We start from the raw sequence: 16504 nt of genomic DNA on the forward strand, positions 1-16504 counted from the left end.
TTGACCTCTAGCTAACTAACACATGTCCAGTATGAAATCTGAAGGTCATTGTTGAACGTTCATTATGACAATAAACTTTATTAGAAATGACAATTGATATTTTTACGCCAAAAATAGTTACTCAAGCAACTGGATATGGTTTTGAAACGTTTCAAAACCATATCCAGTTGCTTGAGTAACTATTTTTGGCGTATCTTATTACCTGGATGTCTAACCTACATCGACGTAATTGATATTTTTGTTTCATTCCGTCCTTTCAACCAATTTTGAAAGCACCTAAGAACTGTAATGTTACATAACATACATGGGGTGGGATATCAATTAAATGAAGCAGTCAATGTTAAAAAACATGGCATCAGATCTGAATCATCCAGTGAATTTATATGTCAGAGTGGATGCTGCATACTTTTCAATCACATGGTCACAACGCCCCCTATCAGTTTATGCAAAAACACAGCCTCCACTGGTACTGCAGAACATGTTCACATTCACTTCACTTGGCTTTTTTCTTCATCTTGTCTTGTAGCATAACATAGCCAAAGAAAGATCCTGTAAAATTTTAAAAAAATATATGAAGTTTTTTGCCATGCATAATTCAATAGCTAAATTCGCCATTTAAATGGCAATATATGTTCAATTGTTGCATAGCCTGTGAACCAAAGAAAAATACAGAGTTATTCTCAGCTAGGTTGAAATATATTCATTTATCAGTGCCTTTCTTCAAGAAGTAAGGGTAGGTATTAAATTGGAAAATTGGCAAAAAAGGTGTCTTCAGAATGAAATTTTAGTGGTCAGGTTGGCTGAACAAATGACTCTGAGTATCATATGCAGAACTTAACAACAGATTCTTCATTTTTTACATTCCTCTTTAACCTTGGAATTGACTTTGGTATTCTATGACAGTCAATTTGGTTTCCATTTTCTAAATTTTTTCTTCTGCAATTCATAGCATGATATTTCCTCATTTTGCAGCTACTTTTCATGGCTTGCAATATCAAATAATGGTTGAAAACTGTTGCTCACATGGATGTATGCCATATAATCAAATCAATAATGTTAACCTCTTTGCTATGCCTCGTGTATATGTTCTATAACGCTAGTTCACCTTTATTCGCAGGGTAACCTTTATCCGTTGTATACAAGACTAGGGTATTTATGGATATTTAGTCAACGGACGGTGGTTTCATTTAACTGCAATGCCTAGCAAAAATGCAATTTGAAACCACTGTCCATCGACTTGATATCCCTATATATATATTTAGTCCCTGTTTGTAAGTAGAACGGATATAGGTTACCTCACAGATAACGGTGACCTAGCGTTAAGTGTGTAGGGTTATAAGTCTGTTCCTGAACCTGAACCTCTGGACCTAAATCCGGACCTAAACCTCGACATGAGTTTAGATATATAAAGCAATAGTCCATACCTATAGCACTCAGCGCCACAACTCCTGCTACAGTTGGAATAATCACAGCATATGGTCTGGGTAGGAAGTACTGGTGCACTATGTGGTCATCATCTACAAAGGGCTGCAGAACATACAAAATAAACAAGAACAGATGCTACTGTAATACATATTGAAGGCAAAGATAACTTATAGTACATGTAACTAATGGTTATGGATATCAAGACAGTGGTCCAACAATGAACCGTTTACAAGTCAGGGGCTTTCACCTTTGACATATTCATCCACAATTCATCTCCCTTCACATACGAACTTTGGGATTTGCTGAAATGGCTGGTGCATGATAAGTACAATTTGCTATATTAAAGTACATGCTCTCAAACCATAACGTCATTTTCCTGCATTCTGCTTAGAGGGAGCAAGACTTGAGAGGCTAGCCAGTTGTGGAGTCTGTGTGAATGGGTGGATCTTGGTAGCCTGCCGTGATTGCTAGGCCAGCTAGAAAGGCCTTAAATTGACAGCCCAGCCTTTTCAGCAAACCCAGAACTTGGAATGGGGAATGAGTGAGGTTATTCTCTTCCGAAATTACGTATTTAGCTACTTACATTTGTATCTAATAAGCAATCAGGTGATCACTACTAGTACTCACCAGAACAACTGTCCAGATGGTGTAGTATGTGAAGATGAGTGCGCTGAGTGCCACCATCCCCATCCCTACAGCCTGGTCTGATCCTGTCGCCTGCAGAAAAGCAATAAATACAAATGTAATATCGTTACTATTGGGTTAAATGGCCGACTTTGACTCTTTCTTTGCGGCCACGGACTGAATTGCAAGGAACTCACAATAGGTGGGGCTGAATGTAATGTAGAATTAAGGTCTGGAGCGGCTGTTCAGCTAACCTCGATATGAAAGTATTAGTAATTGGCCCCTAGGTACTATTTTCGATAAGTGTGATGGGTTCTTAAACCAAGGACGTTATATGAGAAGGACTGAGCTCAAACTCAGTGCCTATTCATCAAGCTTCGATTCATGTGTGAAGAAAGCAATTGACACTTATATATGAATTACTCCCCGATTTCCATATTTCCCAATTTCTAATATAATGTCCCTGCTTAAACATACTCAAGGTGTGGCTATCCCAAACATAGGACTTCATTATCTGGTAGATGTCTGACACTTCTAAACAAAGCTTAGGTCCTGTACTTGATCTTGAGTGAGTTCCACACCTCGAACATTTTAAAGAACCCATCACACTTGCCAGAACCAGCTGTGCTCATTGCATTAAATAGATCTGTCTGGGTTTGTAGCCTGCACTGTTTAGTACAAATCTGGTGTGATAATAACGCTATGAGGTTTAGTTTACAGATACAAACAAGCAAACAAATGATAAATTCAACAATATACGCGGTACAACAGGCCCTTTGGCCAATCATCTTTTGGACAGCTTCTGAAGTTGAATTTTCTATTTAATATTATTCAATAATATTTCCGTTATTACTTACCATTTTTGCTCAAAACACAGGCTTTATAGGAGCACCACAAAATGAGTCTTGCAACAACCAGGAAGTGTCACGTCGTCAGCTGGTGACCCTTGACCAGTCAGACTTTGACCTATGACATCTACAAGATTCCAACATGGCCGCCAACACGAAGGAAAATCTGCGAATCTCGTGGTTTTTGTGTAATTTCTTGGTGTTCCTTGCCTTCCAGAAGACGCGGGTTGGTGGGGAGATGCAGTGCGTGAAGACGGGCCCGTGTAGCTGTGAGATGGCGGACGGGTCTGGCGGGATAGACCTCATAACTCTGGCACGAGTCGGAGAACCGATGGTGTATGATGAACAGGGCAGGTCAGGAAATGGACCGTTCCGATACCCCTAGCCTCTACCAGGTCCAGGCTCCGCGGTGACAATTGTAGAAATTGGACAAATAGAGTCTATATTACGATGGGGTGGTTGGGTGGGTTGCCGGCCAGAAGAGTACGTTTCCTTACCGACATTTCCTTCCTGGTTAGGAAACGGGGTTCGCTTAAAAGGCTGGGCTGTCTACCAGGCCAGGCTACCTGGTCTGTCTACCTGGCCTGGCTATCACGTCAGGCTACTCAGATCCCCCCATTCATAGCCCCATCATGTGGCACTCAGCCAAAATAGCTGATTGACAGGCATAGTAATTGCTAATTTTCAACCCTGCCAGTAACCGGAGGTTGGCCTGTCCACTGGCTGGACCCTTCGGGAATGTGTCTGGAGGCCTGGGCAGTGTGTCAGGAACACATTCAAGTACTGTACCAGTACTGTGTTCGGTAAATGCTTTAGGATGTTAGACCTAGAAAACAGAGGTCCTCAGGGTTCAAATCCTTTGACATGTCACGAAATCTGTGCTGTTAACAGTACTTTCCCCACTCCAACTTGTACAAGGGGGTTGGAGAGATTATTGGCAGTGGAAGGAGAGGATTGGACTCTGTCCTGGACACAAAAATTGTACAGTGGATAACAATCCACAGCCTCAAAAATGCTATGTGACTACTAAGATTGTATATGTCAACATGGCATACTAGTATAGAGAACAAGGAGGTACTAGTACATTTAATTATACCCCCCTTGGTCAGTACAAGTTTAGCTTGTTTAAAGTGAGCAAGTGATTTATGCTCTCCCTTCTTGTTGCACAAGCTTACTAGATAGTTTCTGTTCTAGAAGATAGACATTCAATGAAGAAACAAATTTCTGTTGCTGGCAAGCCCAGTCTTACACACACACACAGACACACACACACACACGCGCGCGCGCGCGCGCACACACACACACACATTTACACACACACAAACATACACAAACACAGTGCTGGTACTTGTGTTCCTGACATGCTGTAAGCAAGGCCTTCCAGACACATTCCAGAAGGGCCCAGCCAGTGGTGGACAGGGCAACCTTGGGTCACTGGCACTAGCAGGGTTGCAGATCAGCAATTACTATGCCTGTCAATCAGCTATTTTGGCTGAGTGCCATATGATGGGGTTATGAATGGGGGGATCTGAGTAGCCTGACGTGATAGCCAGGCCAGGTAGACAGGCCAGGTAGCCTGGCCTGGTAGACAGCCCAGCCTTTTAAGCGAACCCTTAGGAAACGTACTCTTGAGTCTAACTCCCCTGTCGTACTAACGCAGCGGTTCACCTTTATCCGAGGGTAACCTATATTCGTTGTTTGTAAGAAAAAACATATTTAGGGACATAAAGTCGATGGACGACGGTTTCAAATTGGAACATTTTGAAATTATTGCAAATTTGAAACCACTGCCTGACTTGATACCCCTAAATGTGCTGTTTATAAAGACAACGGATAAAGGTCACTCCACGGATAAAGGTGAACTATCGTTATAGACTCTGTGACATTTTCTACAAATTAAATAAATGATCCGCGGAGCCTGGTAGAGGCTCCCCCCGAAAATAATAGGGTGCCGGGTGATTCTTGGTCTTAGTGGGGATACCAATCCCCCCCTTAATTATTATTTTTCTGGAACAGCCCAATGCTGCAACAATAATTTTTGTTGCAAAATCTTTGAGGGAATCAGTGTTATGATGTTAGTGTTATGGATAAATTGTTATCATACGTAAATATTTGATACCTCTTGTTCAGCTTTTTTCCTAGGTCTAAGAGACATACCGTATATTCTCGAATAAAGTACGCACCCCAATTAAAGTACGCACCCCTGATTTTGGACAAGTCTTAGACAGATCTTTGGGACTGAAAGGTAAAATGGAAAAACTCAAATAAAGTACGCACCCCTTCTCCACCAGTTTTGAACAGACCTTTAACTAAATAAATTCGAATTTATGATGTTTTCCCCAGGTCATTTTGCATAAAATAACCTGGGTTTACACTGTCATTGTCTCTATAAACTTGTGAATTGCCTGCTGCAAATTATAAAAATCACTGAGAACTGGTAGAAGAAATCAGGCAAAACCAGTTGTACAAGTCAAAGTCACTAACTCAAAAGGATTGTATGCAAATGCCACTGTTAATATGTAAATCATGTTAAGACAATTTCTTTGTTTCATGTTTAGACAACTTCAAGACACAACAATGTGTATGTTTTAAAACATTACTAGAAGTGTAGCTCCACCTTGCTTTATTTTAGGCTTTTCTTACCATTTATCTGTGCAGTAACCTCAAATAAAGTACGCACCCCAACTTTGGCAACAACTTGTAGCACCTTTTCAATTTTGAAAAGTTAAAAAAGTGCGTACTTTATTCGAGAATATACGGTACATTTTTTTTGGATCTGAATAGTACTAGTAATTACTATTAAATAAAGTAAAAAAAAATTAAACTAAATCAATGATATAGGATCTGATTTCCAAGATCATTAATAATTTGTTGTTTAATAAATGTGAAAAATCAATTTGATTTTTTACTCAATCAAAATAGACAACTATATAATCGTTATCAGTTTATACCGTAAAAGTCATTAGTGGAATATCAACTCTCATATGAATCACTGTAAAAATAGTCACAGAAATCTGTTAATTGCTATAACTTTAGTATATGTATGTATAAAGTGAAACATTATAAATTAGAAGATTCATTCTATTTTCTCAGGAACAGGCTGTTGTTTCATCTGTCGCATTTTGAAAGGATGGACAGAAAAGGGAATTCCGTGTTGTTTGCATGTGCATGGTCAACCAGTTCTCTCAACCTCCCTGGATTTGTTTCTGGTAAATTGTTCAGAACCTTTCCTTGACAACTTTCTCATATGTGCAGTGTAACTAAATATATGTTGTATGTAACAGAAGTGGTGTGCATAATTTAATATATATATATATTTAATGCAACATTGTTGACAATAAATAAGGTCTACATAAAGTTTGTCAAGTAAGTCAAGTCACATAAAATTAAATGTTCTTAATGCTACCTCTGCAATAATTTCAGAGCCTTAAATACATCTTCTTAATTGTTGATTGTTAGTTTAATGTTACTAGAAATAACAGATTTAAGGCTTTAAAAAAAGTTAGATTAAAGATTTCCCTAATGAAAAAGTATCTAAAGCATTACAGATTACTAGAAATTCGTAGTGTTGCACTCTTTTAATTTTACTTTACGAAAATAAAGTTGGATACATGTAAGTTACAATAATTATTGTATCTGAAGGAGTGCTGCTTATCAGTATGCAAGACAGGAAGTTTCAGAACTTTTGGATCTAAATCTAAATCTGAACATGAGTTTAGGAGGCACAAATTTGAAATGTCTATCCAGCTTTGTAAACAAATATTCAACCTAGATCATGTATGAGACCTTCCTCACTAGTGGTGCGTACCTTAACTCATATTCAGGTTCAGGTCCGGATTCAGGTCCAGCAGTTCAGGTTCAGGTCCGGACTTTAAGTCCAGACCTGAATCCATCATTGCATATTACATTTTGTATGTTTGCTAGAAAGTGTTCTTTTTTGAGGGGTAGGGGGGATGGTGCATATAAAATTGCATGTAAGCATGAATTGAAATGGGATGTGAAAATTACATGCAAATTATATACAGCCAGTGTAAACACAAAATGTTTTTTGTCTTTTTCCAGTGCAAATTTCACTGTCTATGGAAGGTTTTAGATGGTTTAGAACAAAAAAAAGGGAATATAAGTGACAGATAGCTTTTTGCAAGTCCGGACTTGGCAAAGGATTTAGGTTTTTTTGGACTTGGAACTAAACATTTTAGGTCCAATTCCAAGTCAGGGCTTTAGGTACGCACCACTATTCCTCACCTTGATGTATTATGTTTGTTCTTCTGTTTCTCAGGGACTTGAACTTTTATTCCTTTAACCCGTGCCTACCGTTCGAGGAACCAAACGGGATCGATGTGTGCGCTAACGTGGCAGTGTGCATGTACAGGGAGGTGGGAGGGGTGGACACATACTACAACTGTGGGGAGCACCTGTACTCTGACTTTGTTTACAACAACGATACTGGATACATTGATCTTGTCTATACAGGTTTGTATTTGTAGTAGGGCTACGTACCAAAGCTGTGTACTGGTACTAAATGTAAAAATTGATTAGTACAGGTCGAAAATATCAATAAAGTTCTGTGACTAGAGATGCGTAAATCCTACCTAAATATGAAAGTTTAGCACTTGAAAAGACCAACACTAGTGTTCATACCCTCAGTAGTACCCATGCTTTTAGCCAGGCATGCGTCAACGCGTCCAGATGACGCACCTTTCTTAGAATATCAAGAAATTTGACGCTCTGGACGCACTGGCACTGAGGAGAAAATCCTCCGACGAGCATGAAATTCTGATTGACCAGGGATGCTACCAGGTCATCTGTGGTCACAGTCTTCTACTGTGACATCTGTAACAGTATTTTTGCCTCTTTGGATACCTTAGAATGAACTATTTTAATTTAAAATCATCAAAAACTCTGCACCATGGAAGGTAGATGCCCCCGGACTCCCCTATAATAGTCACTTACGGCAACTAACCAATAAATTTGGACTCCCTATAATAAAATCCTAGCTAAATGCTTGGTAGTACCTGTTCTCTCGGTAGTTTCTGTACCCCTAGTACTTAGTAGTGTTAAAAACTCACCTCAGTGTTAACATCAACCTTGTTCAGCCATTTACAGTTATCTTTTCATTAAGATTGGGCACAAACATATTATGTAACACTGTAATCATGGTAGGTGAAGTTTCCCACTGTTTGCTTGTTAAGGCTCCAGGCTTTGTGTTAGTGTGGCAATGTGTTACTTAAGCACTGTATGATTGCAAACTCTTAAGCACAGCAAACCCTTTACTCAAGTTTAAATCTGACAAACTTACAACATGTAAATGTGTTAACAGTACTCTAAAACTATTCACTGATACTGGTAACTTTAATTTGTTAACTAGGTGGATATGAGCTGGGGGATGTTCGTCACACTGTCATCCATCTTGAGTGTGGCCTCATCTTCGACCTTGACATCGAAGGCTACCAGGAAGACACCAGGACGGTTGTCATGACAATGGCCACGCCCTGTGCCTGTGTGACGGGCTGCGAGGGGTTTAAAGACCTGAGTGCGGGATCTGTGCTACTCATCATATTTACGGTTTCCCTTGGCTTTTACTTTGCTGCTGGTAGGTTTATTTTCATTTTTCCGTAAATAACTTCATCAAGTTGGCAATATTATTTATATTGATATGGTTCTTTAGGTGCAAGCAAGAAGTATTTACTTCCAACGTTTCGATGTATATCAGACACCATCATCAGGGTAGAATGACTGGTAGACAAATAGCACGTACATTTTTCTTGCTGCTACTTATAGCCGATGTAGGTGGCGCTGCAGCAGTGAGAATGCTGTCCCAAAGGTGACTCAGTTTGTATCCCCCCTCATCTCTGTTTATGACTGCCTCTGATTTTCTGATCCAGACTGCCTCCTTGATATTTTTATTTTATTGAAATTGCAGACAATGCAATACATGGCAAACCCAAGTAGCTTAGCTGATAATGGGTGCCAACACATATTACGAACATTTACATTTCTCCTAGAATACACTGACTCAAATGGTTAGCGTATACTTCAAATGAAACAACAAGGTTAAGCCGAAAGACAAACCTTCTTAAGAAGAAGATAAGTTAAATTTGATATATAGGTTTGGACCAGGTAAGTATTAAGTAGCAGATTTGACGCTACCGTTAACAGTATTGGTCTGAGTGGTTTAACAGGAAGAACCATTTTGTAGAGGAAATGTAGGTTTCAAGGGCTGCTTCGGCCGATAAATACTTGTTTGTACAGTTATTGTATCCTGGTAAAATTCACTGACAAATTGGACATGAAAGTTAAAGTTAAAAGTTAAAGTCCTTCCCGCGCCTGATGGCGCATAGGGCAGCGCCCATCACCGTTTCAATAGCCCTTGGCCACACAACGCAATCTCTACAGCAGGGGGCTAGTCCACTGGTAGTGGTGTGTGTTCAACTTTCATACTCTTTCCCGAATGCTGAGTGCTAAGCAGAGAAAGCAGCATGTACCATTTTTAAAGTCTTTGGTATGACTCGGCCGGGATCGAACTCACGACCTACCGAATGCAAGGCGAATACTCTACCCACTAGGCCATTGCACCAGTTGGACATGGAAGTAAGAGGTTTGTATTGAACAATGTGATCATATTTCCATTGTCTTCCCAGGTGCTTTTTACCTCCACACGGTGAGAGACAAGCAAGGCAGAGACATGATCCCCCACCTCCACATGTGGACCGAGCTGTTGAGTCTCATCAGGGACGGGTGCTGCTTTGTTCTGGGGCCTTGCCGGGGGAACAATCCAGACGTGCTGTACTCCCAGTACGAGAGACCCTCGCAGTACGAGAGGCCAGAGTACGACGGGCCTGTGTAACCATGGCGATGGTAACCATGGTGATCATTGTCCGTAAATATTTCTGTTTTTGCCAGTCGATTTTACGGCAGGAGTATTCTCCAGGCAGATCTACCGGTAGCATAAGGAGTTTAGCTGAGCAATGTTATCAAAAAGGCTAATGAATACATGTACCTTTACCTTAAATATTTCAAGATTTAGTAAATACATGTGCATGCAGCACAAGCATACATGCCAGGGAATACCCAGTGCAATAGCCTAGCGGGTGCTACATGTAGGTAAAGTGTTTGCAAAGAATTATATAATTATTGTACTGTATTACTGACTGCTTTCCTTGCTTTAAGCAGTTAGCACTAATATAAGAAAGTTTGCTACCAGTGGAATAGTTCCCAGTTATGAGGTCTTTGGGAACCAAGGTTATAGAGAAAGCTTAGGGTTAGGAATCTGATAGACTTCTAGGCAAACTACATTCGTGCTCTAACTTCCTAAAACTGAAGAGCTTGTTTAAGTTAAATACATTTGGTAAATCACATACAATACATGATATTGTGCACTTGATTGGTAGGAACCAACCCACATGTACATGTATGCTCTGCATATGAATAAGGCATGTATTTTAGTTATAGATTTTGGAAGTGTGATAGACGTTATCATAAGAATGATGCCAGTGACTTTTAAACATCATAATTGTACTTGTGGTCATAGACACCAATGGTGCCTTGTGTAATGTATACTTTGCAATGTGTTTTCAAGTTAGCAATTTATTTTCAGGCTGTTATGAGTGCATGCAGTTGTAGGAAAGTGCAATACAGTTAATTATTTTTTTTTCTTTTCAGAACCTCGTGGTTATTATATCATTGCATGAAATGCGCCTTCCTTGTGGTATTATCAGTGAATATTACAAAATTTAATGTTTTAAGGAAAAGTTGACATGTTCTCAAGGTATAACGTTGATTATGCAAATCAGTTATATCAGTAATCTTATTTACCCAAATAAGTTGTCAAATGTATGATTGTCTTATGATTAGCAAATGAAAATAAAAACATTTTCCCTGTGATTTGCCTAGTTTGCATGTATTATTAATATAATATTATAATTGTAAATTTAAAGTTTACCTAAAATTTTAAGGCAGGGAACTTTCATTTTCAGATATTTGTATTGATAAAACTTTGTATGTTTGTCAGTTGTCACAACAAGATTGATACATGTAAATAACTTATTCTGGCAACTTAGACCTTCACTTCCTGTTTCCTGACAACTCTGACACCTGTCACTCAACAATGAACATGAGCAGCCAAAATGAAAAAAAAAAGATGCAGAAGCACACACAAGCTAACAGACATGCATACAAAACACCTATGAATGAATAATGAAAAGACAGTTTTAGTACTACCTGCAAACTTTATCTCCACAAAACCAAGAATACAAAAAAAAATTAGGTTCTTCTTGATGGTTACAGTCATTGATAACTACTTGTACATGTATATAACATTACACAAGAAGTCTGTGGCCACCTGGTAGTACTATAAGACTTAGTGTAGAAAACTTGGCTTTTTTTCAAAATCATGGCAAACTCAGTCTATCACAAAGCTTACAATGTAACTGCGTCAAGAAATCTACAAGTCATACATCGTCTTTTTTGTTGTCGAAAATGATCCCCAAAACTCATCTTTGCAAAGAATCCATTATACAAGGTAGTAAAGGCAAGCACAATTTTCTACATACTGTAGTGAATGAAACATATTTTTGGCGAGGCCCAAGGGGTGAGCCCAGTTGTTGCAAATGTCTTCTTTTATGGCAACCAAGATTTGCGCAGCACTAAATACAAAACCCCTGCCAGCGGGTAGACATATCATAACGTGTTACACAAAACGGGCCGATTCTAACTTCACTATAGCATGATTAATACATTAACATTAGTATCATAATTACATATCATCATTCGGACAAAAAAATTAAGTCATATCATCACTCCAGTATACAATGTGGCTAGCACACTGTCATCATTTACAGTATTATATATAATCATATCCAATGTATACAACGTGTTGAAATATTATTGTCGTTTGGAAGTTCTGTAGGTTATATAAAAACTTCCACCAAAAAAGCATCAAATTGTAGAAGGAAATATAAAACATTACAAACACTTGGTTACTAGTTACAAACTCTACTCCCCAAATGAGTTATGTTCCGTTGTTAATTCTTGATGAGAACACACTTGTACACACTTCACTTCTTTTAAAAGATGCTTGAAGTTTTGGTTGTGCTGTTGTAGTTGTAATTTTTTTCCACATCTCTAAGTAGAATTATTGCAACTACAAATCCTATAGCTTTCAGGCAAAAGTTGATTGAGAAATTGACTAACAAGGAAAAACCAAATGCAGCCCCTTGGTTCTCGTTTAATAGTAAAACCAACAAAAAAGGACAAAAAATAATTCACAAAAATTTTAAGTGCTATTATCATTACCTCACAGGTTTTAAATCAGAAACCAAATCAGAAAGTATTATACTATCATTTTCAATGATAATCGGGCTACGCAAAGAAAGAACCAAAAAGTAAAGTTTGAAAAAAAAAAAAAATCTCAAATGAAACACATTATATAGCTGTGAATAAAAACAACATCTTTTTTTGGCTGAAACTACTTTTTAGTTTTATTTTGTAGTAATCTAGCATAGTTTTGTAGCAGTTAATCCCAACTAAGCTTGGCCAAGTCACAACATTGTTCCAGAAAGTAGGCCCTAAGACGGCTGGTAGACAGGCTAACAGTAACTCAATACAAACCAGCTACAAAGAAGATATTATAGGCTGGTTCACAGTCTTCTTCAGCAACTTTAAGATATAGAGAACCAAGTGACTTCATTAGAATGCCCTTCAATTTGTGTACTGTGTGTCCTCATCATGTTGTAACTACCTAGTAGATGTTGGCACTAACCTCTCTAACACAGAAGTAATAACACTCAGATTAGTTCCTATCTAAAACATGCCAGGTATCACGTACTGTATTCTGTTCACAGCATGTACTGCAAACTGAGCATCTTTGTATCCAATGTGCAGCATAAAATAACCAAGTTGTTTTATATCTTCATATCCTATATTGAATATGAAATGTTTACTGGTAATTTAGTGTCAATCATAAACTATTGTAACAGTTCTATCGTACCCATTCCTTTAAAATCCGTCAAGCTGTGATTACCACAAAAACAGTAAAATGAAGTTAACAGCTTACAGGTGGATCGTTTTAGGAGAAATATCATTTTGTGATTAAATCTAGAAATATTGACTTATAATGAAAAAAAAAGAGGAAAATGTGCAATCCTTTTGTTAAGGGCAATTTTTGATGTTGTCACATACAAAATTAAAGCCACGGATGAAAACTAGTTTGGACACAGAAAAGAGTCATTTAATTTGTAAGATAAACATCATGCTAACCCATTGGATAGAAAGATACTCAGACATCACACTTAATTCCACTGTTTTTCCTGATTATACAAGTTTTACAGTGCTATCATTATGTACAATGTTTCCATACTAAAATACATGTATGCCGTATTAGTAAAGTATTACAACTTGGCGGCATGTTACAGTAGTGATGGCAGTTCCATAAAATACATGATTTAGCAGTTCATAAATGACGGGCACCTTGAAAAAAAAAGTCTGGCACAAAAACAATTATTCTTTCTCCTCCATACATTTTGCAAGTTTCTTTCTTTTTCTACTTATTCCACCAGAACTTCCATACAACAACGTTCTTGCAAGCTCCTATTTTACAAACCTTATTGATTTATTTGTACACACTTATCAAAATATACCAACTTGTCAAATCATCTTTCAAATGTAACTTCATTTTCAATGGCACAGCCACATATTTCCCATAACCCTTTGCTTTAGTGACACCTCATTTGCATTTTCTTTCTCCCATATGTATGAACTGGGAGTCAAAATCACTGCAGAAAAATTATTCTCTTTCTGTAGCCTGCTTGTCTCGCCTCTCTGTAGTCTTCAGATCTGTCAGGAAACTATCTGTTCTCAAAGATAACTGCTTCAAAAGCACCAGCCGATATCCTAAAGTGGGTGGGGGAAAGAAGGCATTAACATCTGCAGTACTGAAAGAATCTGATAGCAGGTGCTCCTGACTAGGTACAACAGCTTAGAAAAGTTAAACCAATCTTTACTGCTGGACGATAAACTATTTTCAGACTACACTGTCTTTCATTAGTTCAAAGAAAATAAAAGTAAAATATACTTTTATTTTCCTTTAGATAAAAGTATCACATCATTTTATTTTCATTCTAGTCAGCAGCTAAAAAGATTGATTTCACTTCTATTATCAAATTTCCTGCACAACTAATCTTCAGAAAGGTAATAGCTTAGAGGTTACAGGCTAATGTAGAGGATATCAAAACTCCTTTTTCATCCATTCTAACGGCCGGGGGTGAAATTTGACTTACATCTACTAATCATTTCCAATTTATAATTGCGAGAACAATTTCATGGGAGTAAGACTGTGAATAATATCTCCACCTGTTCTTGAGTTCTTGGCTGCTCAGTGCTGTTGTCCCATCCTTGGCCACAAACAGTCTTAAACCTTCATCATCTGTAGGAAGAAAAATCGTGCATTCAAGTTAAAGAGATTCTCTATACAGTGAAAGCATTGGAGACAAAGAAAAAGAACTACAATGTACTACAATGTGATGTAATGGGTGCAGTACTGATAAAAATAGATAGGGGGAGCTACAACACTGTTGCTGGCATACAGCATGTAAATCATCACATACCTTCGGTACTCATGTCTGCAGTGAAGTCCTGCGATTCCAGGATCTGGTTGACGACGTCATCTGCGTCCACTCTGGTGTCGTCCACTCTTCTTTGCTGATTTGCCTCCTTATGCTTCTGTAGTCAGAATACAGGGTGTTAGTTTCAAACTAAAGAATAAAAGCTCCAATACATAGCAAACAGAAAATACAGATTCAAACCCCTTTCTTGTACATACGCCAAAACACAAAATTATAGAAACCATCATGCTCTTTGTAAAAAAAGAAAATTTCGTCAGCCTGCATACTGTACCCACCATATTGGGCATTTGAATTATAGGTGCTGTTCTCTGATTGGCTTGTGCCCAAATAAGGCAAGCTCACTAATATTCATAAGCAATATGGGTACACCTGCAGAGTGATTTATTTTCGAATTTCCAACACCAGATTTTTTAGCTTTTGCATCTACTACCTACAAGTGGCAACCACACTAACTTGTATTTATGGTCAGCCATGCAAGTGGTTTTAATTACTCACACTGTGAGTCACAGTTCAGGGTCTAGGTCCAAGTCCAGAAATATACCACCCAATTAAAGTTTTCTTGTAACTATGGGAAGAATCTTCAGATAATTCACCTGTCAAAAGGATCTATAGAATCTGAATACTGCTTCCAGTAACCCTAATTGAGCTTTCCTAGGATCATAAACTTGGACCCAGACCGCATAGCATCACAATGGCACATGTGCATTCAGAACTGTGATATGGCTTATCCAGATTTGCATGCATTACATGCCACGACTGCGCTGGAAAGGCAGACAGTATTAAGCAATGTGAGACTTGGTGCTAATGGTTCAACAGCCAGCTGTGTGAGTCACCACCCATAATGATGATTGACAGCTGTCATTCTCACAATGTCGTGTTGATGTCTGCACACTGTCAACAGCAGCCGGTCACCACCTACCCTGCGCACAGGAGCCTTGGGCGTGACCCCCGCCGTCTCCGTGGTTACTGTGTCGCCACTGGCACAGGTCTCGGGAAGACTGCTACTGCTGGAGTATTGGCCTGAACTACTGTGGCTGGGGTTTCTGGAATTGGCAACATAATATCTTAAATTTTACTTATACATGAATTGTACAAAAAGGTCAGCAATGGCCAAAGGGTTATTCCTTGGGGAACACTCCATAATTTACTGCTACTACTACTGCTATTGTTGGCCTAAAGACTTGGGATTCTGAGAATGGCGAGATAATATGACTGATCATTCATGTACAAAAAGCATAGCAATGGCCCAAGGATTATTCCTTGGGGAACACTTAAGGGATGACTGCTACTGCTGGAGTACTAGCCTGAACTACTGGGGCTTGGGTTTCTGGAAAAGGCAAGACAATATAACTAAAAAAAAATCATTCATGTACAGTGAACGGTAAAGGTCCCAGGATTATTCCTTTGGGAACACTCAATAGATGACTAAAACTGCTAGAGTACTGGCCTAAACTATTGTGACTTGGGTTTCTGGGAAAGGCAAGATAATATTACTGGTCACTCAAGTACAATGAATGAATGAATGAAAGACCTTTATTGTACATTCATGCCTCGACGGGCTAGGTACAGGTCACTGATAACAGACATGACTGATAACAGACATAACAAACATAAGCAAAAACAACAAGATACAATTAACTAGCTGAAGGTACTAAGCTAACAGGATGGTCGACATCTTCTCGCTTCTTTGTACAAGTGTAGATATAGGAACAGATAATGTTTGATATACAGGGTTTGTCTAGGCGCATCAAAAATAGAAATTTATCCGTTGCATTAAGGTGTTCAAAATATGGGAACTCTTTTCTTATATATTCATAAAGCACAATCCGTTCATTATGGTACAGTTTACAGTGTAAAATAAAATGCTGTTCATCTTCTACTTGTTGCAAATCACAAAATTGGCAGACTCTATGCTGCAGAGGGGTGCGGTTGTGCCTTCCAGTTTCGATATGTAACTTGTGGCAACTAATCCGGAGTTTAGTGACA

The 16504-nt window shown here is 38.5% G+C and overlaps 2 protein-coding genes and 1 long non-coding RNA gene across 4 annotated transcripts; 1 reads left to right on the plus strand and 2 right to left on the minus strand.

The window, feature by feature from the left end:
• Nucleotides 1-236: 236 nt before the first annotated feature.
• LOC118419375 (dolichol phosphate-mannose biosynthesis regulatory protein-like) lies at nt 237-3072 on the minus strand. Its single transcript, XM_035825739.1, has 4 exons — nt 2907-3072; nt 2053-2142; nt 1425-1527; nt 237-549 (listed from the first exon to the last, which is right to left on the minus strand). Exons 1-4 carry the CDS (start codon nt 2907-2909, stop codon nt 494-496), a joined length of 252 nt encoding a protein of 83 aa, XP_035681632.1. The 5' UTR covers nt 2910-3072; the 3' UTR covers nt 237-493.
• Nucleotides 2984-10297, plus strand: LOC118419374. The gene is made up of 4 exons (XM_035825738.1): nt 2984-3251; nt 7177-7370; nt 8266-8490; nt 9539-10297. Exons 1-4 carry the CDS (start codon nt 3040-3042, stop codon nt 9742-9744), a joined length of 837 nt encoding a protein of 278 aa, XP_035681631.1. The 5' UTR covers nt 2984-3039; the 3' UTR covers nt 9745-10297.
• An 808-nt stretch (nt 10298-11105) lies between these two features.
• LOC118419431 lies at nt 11106-15978 on the minus strand. Of its 2 annotated transcripts, none has more exons than XR_004831618.1 (4): nt 15387-15978; nt 14501-14615; nt 14247-14319; nt 11106-13787 (listed from the first exon to the last, which is right to left on the minus strand). It is a non-coding gene; the product is annotated as an uncharacterized LOC118419431 (long non-coding RNA). The 2 variants fall into 2 exon arrangements; XR_004831617.1 differs by having other exon boundaries at nt 15438-15606.
• Nucleotides 15979-16504: the final 526 nt, after the last annotated feature.

Source organism: Branchiostoma floridae, chromosome 7 (assembly GCF_000003815.2).
Source record: "Branchiostoma floridae strain S238N-H82 chromosome 7, Bfl_VNyyK, whole genome shotgun sequence".
Taxonomy (NCBI): Eukaryota; Metazoa; Chordata; class Leptocardii; order Amphioxiformes; family Branchiostomatidae; genus Branchiostoma; species Branchiostoma floridae.